Consider the following 13,501-nt stretch of genomic DNA (forward strand, 5'->3'; position numbering starts at 1 on the left):
TCTCCCACAACAGCCAGACCCCCACCCTGGAGCTTCTCACCAAAACACCCTCCTTCAAATCCTACTGGGCCAAAACCCACCGTGCTTCAATGGCTCGACGGAAAGTTCCCTTTGCTCTACTGACAAGAAAAGTGTTTGCTAAGCAAATTAATCAAAGTGAGACTGTACGGCATGTGCAGAACCCACGAAGAGAAGAAACCATTTTCCAAGGTTGGAGAGGATTGGACTCACAAATACAATCTAGGGTTCTAGTCTCAGCTCTCCTGTTAATGCACTGCAGTGTGGCCTTGATTGAGTGATACAAAAAGCTGTCTAAGGCCAGCACTCTCTACAATCTGCTTTGATATGCTAATTCAAAATCCTCTCTGTTCCTCTCCCCATCCCATCTTTCCTCACGTTCTACCTGAACACTCTCCCAGGACCCACCGAAACTCCATGCCTACTTTCTTTCAGTCAGTTAACAAACATTTACTGAAGTCCCACTCTCTGCCAGGCACTGTTCTAGAGGTTAAGGATAGAGGTGTGAAGAAAAAAAACAGAGGAAGATCTTGCCTGCTTGGAGCTTACATTCTAGTAGAAGTAGATCATGAACAATTATACACACAGACACACATACATATGCACATATGTGAACATGCATGCATATGTAGTCTGTTGGAAGGTGGTTAAGTGCTTTGGAAAAGTAAAGTGATAGAGAATAGGAAGTCCTAAACTAGCGGGGGGGAAGGGGTTCCCTGGAGAGCGAAGGTTTCTTTAATTAGCTGATGTTGGAGCAGGGACCTGAAGCAAGTGAGGGAGTTAGCTACGATATTGACTAGGAAGAGTGTCCTAGGTAGATGGAACAGCCACTGCAAAGACCTGGAGGTGAGAATCGGCTGGGGGCGTACAAAAACAGCCAGGAAGACCCTGTGGCTGGAGCAGAGTGGGTAGAGAGGGCAGTTGGAGAGGAGTCAGAAAGGCAGTGAGCCAGACCATGGAGGGCCTTATAGGGAGGCCTTGTAAGGGCTGGGTTCCACTTGAAACAGATTATAGTACATTTCTTTGTTTAAGCAAAATTGTATAATTCAGATTTTTTAATTCATTTAAATGAGTCTCCCTGAAAGCCTCCCGATTAATTCAAACGAGGGGAGTTTTGCCCCAGATTGATGGAAAGAAGCCAGGAAATACACAGCGGAATTCCAAGAGGCTAATAACTGGAAAAAATTGGTAACAATACTCAGGCAAACTACGTGGGTAAAGTGAGGCCACCTAACATGCTAGTGTGTCTCTAGCGGGTTCCTTCTCTCGACTCTATTCCCCAGGAGGCGAGAGGACCCTGTAAGGAAGGGCCTGGCCTAGACAGTGGAAAACACAAGATGGAATGACCACGATGGACCCAGAGAGCAGGTTCATTCAGGGGCTCTGAGTGGATGGATCCCCCAAGATGATGCTCAGTTAGGTCCAGACAGCAGAGAGGAAGAGCAATCCTGACCCAAAGCACAGGACTAGGGGGATAAAGCTGTTTCCTTCTCCAGGGCCTTCAAACGCTGCACACAACTCCGGCAGCAGAAGGTGAAAGACAGAAAGCCAGCCAGGCGGAAGAGGCTCTAACAAGGAAGGATGAAAGAGGGAATTCCTAGAAGAGAATGATTGGATTCCAAGTCTGCCACGCTGAATTTCTAACAGGACACAGCAACTAGGGGTGACCTAATCGGTATGCATGTGTCATACCCAGAGTCCCACAACTGTCGTCTAAATCCTACACTTGCACGCTCAAGTATGTGGTAGTCCCGGCCTGACCACAGCAGCTGGGGCGAGCAGAGGAGAAAGGGGAGGAGTCGCGGGGGCAGCTGGCTCCAAGGGTGGAATTCTGGGGGCTTGCAGAGGACAAAGAGAATCCTTAGGGATCCCCCAAGAGAGACTCCTGTTCAGGTGGATCCCTGGGAGCACTCATCTTGCTGCCAGAAATCAATCACTCCATTAGTCATGTTGGTTGTGAACGAGTAGTACCCTCGAGTCCCCCCACTGTCCTGCCACTGTCCAATTCATTCTGTGGATGCTCCCAAGGCCTGCCCTAAACAGAGCCCTTCCCAGGAGGACTTGCTCTCTGATGGGATCCTTTGCAAGGTGCAGACTCAGCGAGGCAGATCCTGGGTGGTGTGGACTTCCTAGACCTGCCAACCAATGCCCAAAAAGGAAGGATGCTCACAGGGCCAGCTCAGCCCAACTTCCCGCCCGCAGGAAGGATGCTCACAGGGCCAGCTCAGCCCAACTTCCTGCCCGCAGGAAGGATGCTCACAGGGGCAGCTCAGCCCAACTTCCCGCCCGCAGCAGGGACCCAGCAGTGTGGCTGCCTCCACAAACACTTCTCAGACTGCCCAGTGCTCTTTCTAGACCTGTCCTCTCCGAGGCTGCCCTGGGACTCTGTATCAAGATGCAGGAAGGTGAGTTTGAGGGGTTGGGCTAGGTCATCGCTGTAATCACCTGGGACCACAGCTCCCCTGGACCATTTCCAGTTGTGAAGAAGATCAAGTTTGCTCCATTTGGAAGAGAAAGTTATTCCAGCAGCCCCCATCACCACCACGCACTCCAGGTAGAAATACCAGAAATACATTTCCCAGAAGAAGATATTTTAGTACAGATCCCTCATGTCACTGCAGCCTCCCACTCAGCCAGCTTTCTAGCAAAATGAGAATTAAGAGTAATTTCAGGTTGCTGGGGCCCCTGAAAAAGGCCTTTTATCTTCCACTGAGGATAAAAGTGAAGGATGGACTGGGCCAGGCGGGGTCATTCCACAAGGATTTGTTTGGCCAACCAGGCTGGACCCTGACTTTTAAATGGAGTAGGGTGAGAGCAGCAACCTCATCTTACATTGTGAGCCTCCTGTGTGTTGGTGGGCAGGGAAGGAGAGGGGAGGGGTCAGTCCACTGTGCCGGGCTGAAAAAAATCAAAGAGTTTTTCCTGGAAGCCTCTCTTCTGGCTGCGAGAGCTTCCACACACAGAGTCAGGCACACCACGGTGGTTGTGCAAACCTCCCACAGAGATGTTTGATGAGATTAGTCACTTTCTGCCGGGGTGGTCCATGCATAGGATACTTCAAGACCTCTGATGCTGGGCAGTGTCCAGGTCAAGGTGGTGACTCAAGTGTGCCCTCCTCCAGGGAGGGAGGCCAGGCGGGGGCTGGGTCACTGCTTCACATGGCCCCAGAGGTTGGCTTCCCAAAAAATGCTATCTTGAAGGAGCGGGAACAAGCCAGTGTGAAAGGTGCCATGCACAGAGCAAGCTCTAAGGTGGCAGTCCACAGCTCTGGACTACAGACTCAGAGAAAAACTGAAGCAACCAAGCAGGTGGCCGTGTTTGCTGAAAGGGAGATGAATTCTGCCTCCTTTCAAGTCATTTTGCCCCAGGCCAGTGAGTTCAGGAAGGGCTGCCAGACACAGAATCACAGAATCCCACTGCGGAAGGAAGCCTGGGGAGCAGTCCCTCTGACCTCTCCCTTTGAAGATGAGGGCAGGAGAGTCCAGGGAGGGTAAGCGACTTGCCCACAGCCATGCAGGGCTCTCAGGGAGTTCTCTGTGCACTCGGGACCCTTGTCCCCTCCCCAGTCACTGGGGTGGCAGCTCCATTTGCTCTTGGCCACAGGTTCTCTGCAGGTACAGAGAAACCTTGGAGCAAATTACAGAATGATGCCCCCTCCTTATAGCTGAGACCCAGGTTAGGTGCACAGATGGGTGAGTTGACAGTGGGTGGATTTCAGCCCCATTCACCCTGCTTACCAGATGCCCCTGAGCAGAGTACAATCTCACCGTGGCATGCAAAGCCCCCACATTCCAGCCCACACCTATGTATGCCTGGTCCACAGGCTACCTGGCTTCTCTCCTTGCACCCCTTGGACCCCGTACTTTCCTCCCAGCTTTCTCCTCCACCAACTCCCCTGTGAGTTCACCTCCCTTTCCACAATGGGCTAGCATGCCCTCTCTCTTCCTCCAACTTGAGGATTTCAGCCCTGTCACCCATCAGTCACTGCCCGATGCAAACCCTCAGAGTTCTAACTGCCTGGGATAGACAGCTTCGTCTCAGAGGTCATCTAGAGCAGGGGCTGGCAAACTACAGCCCATGAGCCAAATCTGGCCTGTGCCTGTTACTGTAAATAAAGTTTTGTTGGAACACAGCCACGCCTAGTCATTGACATTGCCTATGACTGCCTTGGAACTATAGCAGAACAGTTGCTAGTTGCAATGGAAATGGCATAGCACACAAGGCCTGTCATTTTCACCATCTGGCCCTTTACAGAGAAAGCGTGCCCATCCCTGACCTAAAGCAAACTTTCCAAGGCTCAGAGAAGTTCAGTGACCTAGCTGATGTCACCAGCTGCTGGATGGCAAAGCCAGCATTCGAACCTGGATCCCCTGACACTCCTTCTGGTATATTCCAGACTCTTTGAGGAAAGAAAAGACTATACTATGTCCTCAGACTCTCACCCCATTGCCAACCTTTTTGTTGTTGTTTTGAGATGGAGTCTCACGCTTTTGCCCAGGCTGGAGTACAGTGGCATGATCTCAGCTCACTGTAACCTTTGCCTCCTGGGTACAAGCGATTCTTCTGCCTCAGCCTCCTGAGTAGCTGGGATCACAGGCACCCGCCCGGCTAATATTTTGTATTTTTAGTAGAGACGGGGTTTCGCCATGTTGGCCAGGCTGGTCTTGAACTCCTGACCTCAGGTGATCTACCCACTGAGGCCTCCCAAAGTGCTGGGATTACAGGTGTGAGCCACCATGCCCAGCCCCCGCCAGCCTTCTTTCTATACACAAAAGCACACAAAGGAGAAGTGGCTCTAGTTAGAAAACATCAAGGTGGCTCAGAACTCATACCCTCCTGGGGCTCTCCCTGCAGGAATCTCCTAGGAGCCTGAGGTAGCAAAGCCCGTTCCGCTTTTGCATCAGGCCTGACAGGCTGACCCCACACCAGCCCACCTCCCATCGGTGTTGACATTCCCCTCAGCTCAGCTCCCCATCTGATCAATATTTATTCACTATTTTGAGCTGGTGCACTTGCTCTGGCAGCACGTCCTCTGCCTGCATGCCTGGAGAGGGGGAAGCCAGTCAAAGGGACTCCAAAGAGTGTGACATTTGCATCTTCTGTAGCCACCGTCCCCAGTGGCTCACAGATCACTTCAACTGATTTACCAACACAAGGAAGTTTCTTTCTTTCCTCTCTCTCTTCTCTCTTCCTGCCCTCTCAATTCCACTTGGCAATGCTTGCAAGAACACAGCCCCGGGGCCTGATCAGTCATGTTCTCTTGTCTGCCACGGGGAATCCATGAAAGCTTCTTAGGCCACAGAGAGGAGGAGGAAGGAAGAAGATCCAAGCATGGGTCCCAGTGCAGCTTCTCTCACTGCCAAAAGGAGCCTGGTGGCCAGCAGGTGCTGAGGAGTCCTGGGGGCTGGGGCAGGGTGGCCACTGGGCCGAGGGAGTGGCTGAGCACCCATGTGCCAGGGCATGTGGCAGAGTACTGCATTGAATCCTGACACCACGCCTTGGAGGCAGGGACCACTATTTCCATTTCACAGATGAGCAAACTGAAACTCACACTGGACGTGGTCACTCTCTTGGTCAGTGGCCAATCTGGAACTCAGACTCAGGTCTGCCTGATTCCCAAACTTACACACTATCTTCTTTAACCATGGCGCCCCCAAGGTAAGAACTGTCCAGGCAGGTCCAAGCGAGTAAGATCCTAGCTGGTCAGTCTCTTTCCTGGAAAAGCCACCTTCCATCAAACCATTCCCAGCAAGGTCATTAGCGATCCCAGCAAAATCAGATGGCAAGCCCTGAAGTAGAATGCCACCCCCATCTCCCTACCCCACCGGAAAGGCTGTGGGCAGGGGCTTGTGTCCTTGGGCAGCGTCTTCCTCCCCTCTCCTTCCTCCCTCATTTCAAGTCCACACCATACTTGATTTAATGAAGTTGCTTATAGAACTCCCTCCTCATTGCCCTGTGGGCTCCCTTGTGAAGGCCACAAAGGTCTACTCAGTCCTGCATCTGCGGATGGTCTGTTAGTGCTGACCTGCACAAGCGCAAGGCTGCTGGAGAGGGAGGAGAGGGAGCAATGATGAAGCCCAATTAAGTGGAGCAACCGATGGTCAGCACAGGCAGAGCACACAGGTGGCATGTGTGACTCATTTCAGGGTGGCAGCCTGGCATGACAGCTACAGCACAGGGCCCCAAGCCAGCCCATTAAGTTTGCGTCTGAGCACTGCCATACGCCATAACATCTCAGGGAAGATAGTAACCTCGCCACACCTCAGTGTGCTTGTCTGTAGAATGGGCTGCACCACCAGCCTCACTGCATCCTAATGGGGACGAAACGAGATATTAGTCAGTTTTAGAATGATGTCTGGCACATGGCGAGGGCTATGTAAGCATGAGTTAATTCTTAAATATATGTACTTTTAAATATCTACATTTGGTTTTGGTTTGGTTTGCAGTAGTGCTATTAAAATCCTCCTAAAATGTCTGATACGATTTTTCCACTCTGGAAGGTACAGCACAAAAACTCCACTTCACACTAAAAGAGGAATGTGGCAAATACATCTGGTTAATTGACGCTCTGCATGGCCTTGATTGTGTAAACAACATCTTTGCGAGGTTTTCAGAGCCCTTTCTATTTACTCACTTGGTTGAACGTAGGAGGTAAAGTGATGAAGCCATACGGCTGGGTTTTTAGAAAACACATCAGACCTTAAAGATTCAATGTGGTCACCTCGGCAGGCTGTGATCACCCCCATCGCTCATGATGCCGGAGGTACGCCTTGCAGGGGAGGCGATGCGCTGGGCCGGTAAAGCCCAGCTGACGGCTTAGTCAGCCTCAGCAGCCTCTGTCCGTCTCTGTCTCGGTCTCTCTCCTCTCTTCCAGAGCTTGTTTAGAGGTGAGAAGGACCCGAACCATCTAATACAATTTTGTAGGTGAGGCAACAAAGATTGAACAACAGTGCCTGAAAGTCACCCGTAAATGACTAGAAGGCAGTCACTCCACCGTGTAAACTCACTACAGAGAATGTCATCAACCTTACTTACCGGTACGGCTTCTAAATGACTTTGTATTTTCCTAAAAAATTGAATCAATTTTTAAAAGATGAATGGGCCAGGTGCAGTGGCTCATGCCTGTAATCCCAGCACTTTGAGAGCTGAGGCAGATAGATCACTTGAGGTCAGGAGTCCAAGACCAGCCTGACCAACATGGTGAAACCCCATCTCTACTAAAAAAAAAAAAAAAAAAAAAAAAAAAAAAAAAGATTACAAAAATTAGCTGGGTGTGGCGGCAGGTGCCTGTAATCCCAGCTACTCAGGAGGCTGAGGCAAGAGAATCACTTAAACCTGGGAGGCAGAGGTTGCAGTGAGGTGAGATTGTGCCACTGCACTCCAGCCAAAAAAAAAAAAAATTACCTACCCCCACCGAGACTCTTAAAAAATGAGCAACAAACAGGTGATGAATCTGTTTACTCGTATTAACAGAGTATGGGCCAGGAGCATGGGTGGGTCATGCCTGTAATCTCAGACTTTGGGAGACTGAAGCAGGAGGATCCCTTGAGGCCAGACAATTGGGATCAGCCTGGGCAACATAATGAGATTCCATCTCTACCAAATAATACAATGAATAGGGTGTAGTGCACACACCCGTAGTTCCAACTACTTGGGCGTCCAGGGTGGGAGGATCGCTTGGACCCAGGAGCTTGAGGTTGCAGTGAGCTGTGACCATACCACCACACTCCAGCCTGGGCAACAGAGTGAGACCCTGTCTCAAAAAATCATAAAAATATTTAAATAAACACGTAAGTTTTTAAAACTATGCAGCATGTGACCAGTCTCAGCGTATTTGGGAGGGGCAGCCCAATTTAAACTGACTGCACAGATTAGAAAATGCTGGTAAACAACTTCTCCAGCTGGCAGTGAACACCGGGGCTTTGATCTTCGTGAGTAAAGGAAGGTCTACATCTTAGGCATTTGACGGTCTGTGGCTGGGAACTAGAGACAGGTGCATATGTGTGGATGTACATACACACACACACACACACACAAGCCCCTTTCAGCATGAAGTGAGGCCATCGGTGAATGCACACACACACACACACACACACACACACACACACACACAAAGCCCCTTTTGGCAGAAGTGAAGCCATGAGGGCATGCACGCACACACACACACATGCACACACACACAAGCCTCTTTGGCATGAAGTGAAGCCATAGCAGGTGGGCTATCAGACCCTCAGAGACAGGAATCGGCAGGCAGCTGACACTGGGAGGCTAAACCAGAGACCCGGTGGGCTCCTCAGTGAGCAGGGCGAAAAGTCTGGATTGGCCAAAGGTGTCCATCCTGGCAGGCCTGGGACCACCATCAGAAAGGTCTGTGGGAGACAGGAGGGCACCTCCAGGGCCTGAGCATCCCCATCAGGGCAGGACCAGCAAGAGCAGTGCTGAGCCCAGTTCTGGGAAACCTGTGTGCCAAGCCGATTGCAAAGGCAGGGCCTGGAGTGCCAGGAACTAAGATGACAACACTGTGTTTGGTCTTGATACCAGGGAGGCGCCCTGCTGTGAGGACCACCGTGGGTCAACATGGGACCTGAGACACTGCTCACCCAATCCTGAGCTTCTGAATTGGCCACCTTATATGGCTTCACACTTGACAAGGTATCAGAGCCTAGAAAACGCAATGAGCCAGACTTACAGACAGAGGCATGCCCCGATCAGGAATCCTCAGGGCGCTGGTGGCAACAAAAGCTAATTTTATACCCTTTGCTGACTCGAGAGCTAAGGCACAGGGCCCTGGATTGCATGTGGCTGCAGTCTCCCACAGCCATTCTAAGACAATCTAAAAATTGGTCTCTGGTGGCCGAGCGTGGTGGCTCATGTCTGTAATCCCAACATGTTGGGAGGCCGAAGCGGGCAGATTACTTGAGGTCGGGAGTTCGAGACCAGCTGGGCCAACATAGCAAAACCTCATCTCTACGAAAAATACCAAAAAAAAAAAAAAAAATTAGCCAAGCATAGTGGCACACACCTGTAATCCCAGTTACTTGGAAGGCTGAGGCACGAGAATTGCTTGAACCCAGCAGCCAGAGACTGCAGTGAGCCAAGATTGCGCCACTGCACTCCAACCTGGGTAAGAGTGTGACTGTCTCAAAAAAAAAGAAAAAAAAAAACAACTATCTCTGGTGGTCTCTACCAATCTTTCCATGATTAACTTCCTGTTTTTGGTCCCTCAACACCAATTTCAATGTCTAGTCTCAAATGTCTTAATGTTACTAGAATTCATTCACACCATTAAATTAACTAACATTAAGATGGCAACATTTTACTCTTCCAGTTCTATTTGCATATTTTGAGAGAATCACAAATAAGAATCATCTCAACCAAAGGAACGAATAATCGTAATCGTAAAATTTCAGCCATGTGATACTTGGATAGGGAGACATTTTAGGGCAGAGTAAAGCTAGCTAGTATCCATTCCTCCTTCATAATTGCACCTCACTTTCCTCCCGGGAAATTTTCTCTCCCCCATGATGTAGCCTAAGGGCTTACCTCCTATTAGAGATACCAGACATGACATATATATCCTCCCTCTCACACCCAACTATGGCAGAAGGCAGGCATAAGGCCCAGTTCAGTCACATGGGCAATGGTTGGCAGCAGAATGATGACCCTGCAGATCCTGCCTTCCAGTCCCTCAGATGCCCTCTGGTCGCTGCCCTCACCTCCCGTGATCCCTCCACCTTCCACGAATTCTGTGAGCCACCTTCTCCCACAGCCTTCCAGTAAAGTACTTTTTAAGTTAAATGGTCTTTGCGGTTTGCAAAGAACATGGATTCCTAAGTGGATGCCATGACCACGTCTACCCTCAGTAAGGCCAGCGATGGCTGGACAGAGACCTGGCTGGCTCACTGTACGCCTTCCATGCAGAGGTTGGAAGGCAATACACCACAGTGATAAACGTCGTGAACGGATGCTGCTCACATATGTACAACCAGAAGCAAAAGCCACTGAGAGGACCTGCGATTGGGAGACAGGAAAACTGCATCCTGTTGTCCAGTTGAAATGGGATGGGCTCACATGTAGCCCTGAAGGCCAGGCCGACAGTAGAAACATCCTCTTGCCTGCCAGTCTTCCATTCGCCCTCCTGCCATGGGTATATACTCACACGTGCGTATGAACATGTGCAAGCCTGCACACACCCGCACGCACATGTACACATGCTCACATACATGCGCACACTCACACACTTGGCCAGCAGGCATCCTCCTGGTCCTCTCTGGGGAGAATCTCTCTTGGAGACTATGGCAGGCCTAGCATCCAAGTGGGGCCTGGTAGCAAGTGGAGAAACAGGAAAGGAAGGAATAGAGGGAGATCCAAAAAATACTTATGCTTTCAGACCATGACCCCAGAACATTTCACAATCATCTCCTCTGGTGGGACCCAAAAGACCAGGTGACTGCACTCACAATTACACATCTCAAATAAGCCAGGAGCCCTAGAGGGACATACCACTTTGCTCTATGTAAGACTAACAGGGCCACCCAGACAGCCTGACAATAGAACATTCCCAACGTACGATGCCAAGCTGTCGCTCCCCACCATGCCCACGTCCACTACATTCTCTTCCAGTCTGGGAGCCACAGGCGTTTGTGCCGACTGGAGAGGTGAGCAAGGAGGGAATAGAACAGCCCACCAGGCTCAGCACAGCAGAGACCCGCAGATCCCGCCCCCAGTGTCAAACCAACTCTTAACGGAACTCCATCTACCCACAGTGCGGACACACGGGACAGACCTATGGGTATACACACATGCACACAGGCACACACACGGACACACATTTCCCCAGCCCACCGGGAGTGCCCCTTACGCAGGTTAACACCGGACCAAGAACAAAACGGGGGCAAAACCCCACGGGACCGAGGCAGAGGCGGCTTGCTTCCTAGCACGTTTATTGGAGCCTTGGTTAAGCGTGGATGCGGATCAGAAGCCCCCACCAGAGCCCAGCCAGGCCGACTGGAGCAGGGCACTGGGGGGCAATGTCCTTTTTCCCCATTATAGACAACAGTATTAAAAAAAATAAACTTTACAATAATACATTTTCGCTCATCTGTTGGGGTATTGTTTCCATAGTTCTGTTGCTTAAAAAAAGGAAAGAAAGGGGAAAACCACACAATATATGTATATGGATGTATATATACATATACGTTGGGAGAGGAGCCCCAGTGTGTACATACAGTTGACGTATGTCTAGGAAATTAGGAAAGAGAAAGTGGAAAGGAAGAGGAGGGAGAAGAGAGCAGGAGAGCTCGAGGGAACAGGGTGCTGCAGATACACACGCGGCTGTGGTCTCTCCCCTTCCTCTCCCCAAAGGGAGACCTGCCAAAGGACCCACGGGAAACCAAAAAAAAGCCAACAAAGGACCATTTCTCTCTGACTTCAAAATTTCTGCCACCAAGAAAGAAGGTGATGCCCGAGTTTTGCTGCCTCGCCACAAAGGGCTCTCCCAGGCAGGCTGAGCTCCCAAGCCGTCCTGGAGCTGGCCCCAGCCCCACCACTCTGTGCTAGTCAGGGGGAGCCCAGCGCAGTGCTAACCCCCTCCACCACCATCCGTGGGGAAGTCCCCACACCAGCTGCAGACCCACCAGCCCCACCCGAGGGCAGAGAGGGAGGGCAAAACCACCTCCATCCTCGAAGCCAAAGGGCTGAAGGTGGACCCCTGTGGCCAGCCCCACTGTCCCGCTAACCGATGCCCTCTGCCAGCCCCCAGCAAGTGACCAGAGTGGGCAGCGTGGGGAAGCAGCTGTGTCATCCTGCCCCCAGCCAGCCTCAGGCACAGCCCAGAGTCCCTTCCACTGCAGGCTCTTGTCTGGTCTCTGCTTCAGAAGGGTCCAGAGAGAGAAACACCAGGAGAAAGAGAAGGGCATTTCTAGAGCCTCGTGCCCTCCTCGGTACCAGTTTCCCCTGCCAGGGGACCCCTGGGCCAGCTCTCAGGCTGCCCGCCTGCTTGTCTGTTTGGTTTACAAAAACTTCTCCAGAGAAGAAACCTGGGAGGAGACAGGTTCAGCGACAGGTGGGAAAAACAATTTTTTTTTTGCAAGGTGCACGTGTGTCTGTGTGTTTCCATTTCGTCAGGCGGCTGTTCTTGTCTGCGTAGCTTTCGAAAATCTTCTTACTCGGTTCCCACAGTCTACAAGGCCAGTTTCAGCATCAGGACAGACAGCACGGTCAAGGCAGCCGACGGTCTGGCTCTGCTGGGGCCTGAGTTAGGTTTGATCACCTTGTTACTCCCTGGGATGATATTTGTCGTGAGCTGAGTCCAGAGCAGGAGGAGAATCAGGAACAAAGAGAATGAAAACAAAGAAAACAATCAGGAGGCCTGGGACCAGGCAGAGAAATGGACTCGGGAAGAACTGGACACCTCAAGCCCCTTTCTTCCATCCACGGGGACCCTCCTTTGCACTCTGAAGGGAGTGCTGACTCTCCTGGAGCTGGCCCAGGCAGGAGCAAAAGGGAGTGCTCTGTCCCTTCTGGTCACAAGCCCTGGGGTTTGGAGAGGAGGGCAGTGGTCACCAGGAAAACAGGCTACTCCTCCCTGCATCGGGGCTGAGGACCTGTGTCCCAGTGAGGAGGCAGACGGTAGAAAGAGCTGAAGGAGAAGGAGGAGAGAAGAAGGAGAGGGGAAGGAGACAGGAGAAGAAGGAGAGGGGAAGGAGAGGGGAGGGGTAGGAAGGGGAGGGGAGGGGTGGAGAAGGGTGGGGAGGGACAGGGAGGGGGGTGGAGGGGAGGGGAGGGGTGGGAAGGGGAGGGGCGGGAGGGGTATGGGAGGCAAGGGGTGGGAGGTGGGAGGGGAGGGGTGGGAAGTGGGAGGGGAGGGGAGGGAGGGGTGTGGAGGGGAGGGGAGGGAGGGGTGTGGAGGGGAGGGGAGGGAGGGGTGTGGAGGGGAGGAGAGGGGAGGGCAGGGGAGGAGAGGGGAGGGCAGGGGAGGAGAGGGGAGGGCAGGGGAGGGGAGGGGAGGGAGCCCACATTCTCCCTGTTCCTCAATTTCTTCAAATCCCTCCTCCTCCATGAAGCCCTCCCTGAACATCTTTGTCTGAGTTTCTCTCTCTTCTATGAGGTCTCACACTGCCTTTTCTTCTCATCTAAGTTACTATCTTGGGTCTATAAGTCATAGATATAGATATAGATATAGATATAGATATAGATATAGATATAGATATAGATACAGATACATTCCTGTGCTGGGGGTTTCTTCAAGGAAAGAACTGTGTCTGTTTCCACTTCTATGCCTCCTAAATATCACAGAAACAGTGCCGAGTAGGTGGTCAACACAATTGTCTTAAAGAGTGAGGAAGGTATGGGAGGGCTTCTGCTCAGAGCAGCCATTTGTCTCTCCCCAAGGAGAGAGCCAGGGGCCCTGGATGCAGCCTCTGCGCTCCCTCACCCTGCCCCAGCAGACTAAGTGCCCACCCTGGTCCACAGGCTCAGCTGG

The 13,501-nt window shown here is 51.6% G+C and overlaps 1 protein-coding gene across 10 annotated transcripts in view; it reads right to left on the reverse strand.

Annotated features, from left to right (window-relative positions):
• Positions 1–10,944: 10,944 nt before the first annotated feature.
• GFRA2 (GDNF family receptor alpha 2) overlaps positions 10,945–13,501 on the reverse strand; it is a 100,841-nt gene continuing 98,284 nt past the window's right edge. For all 10 annotated transcript variants that reach the window (XM_077943189.1, XM_077943188.1, XM_077943193.1 and 7 more), the window contains one exon: positions 10,945–12,322. In XM_077943189.1, the coding sequence (XP_077799315.1) occupies positions 12,200–12,322 (123 nt within the window). In that variant the 3' untranslated portion in view covers positions 10,945–12,199. The remainder of the gene's footprint in view (positions 12,323–13,501) is intronic.

The sequence above is a fragment of the Macaca mulatta genome, chromosome 8 (genome assembly GCF_049350105.2).
Source record: "Macaca mulatta isolate MMU2019108-1 chromosome 8, T2T-MMU8v2.0, whole genome shotgun sequence".
Classification (NCBI taxonomy): Eukaryota; Metazoa; Chordata; class Mammalia; order Primates; family Cercopithecidae; genus Macaca; species Macaca mulatta.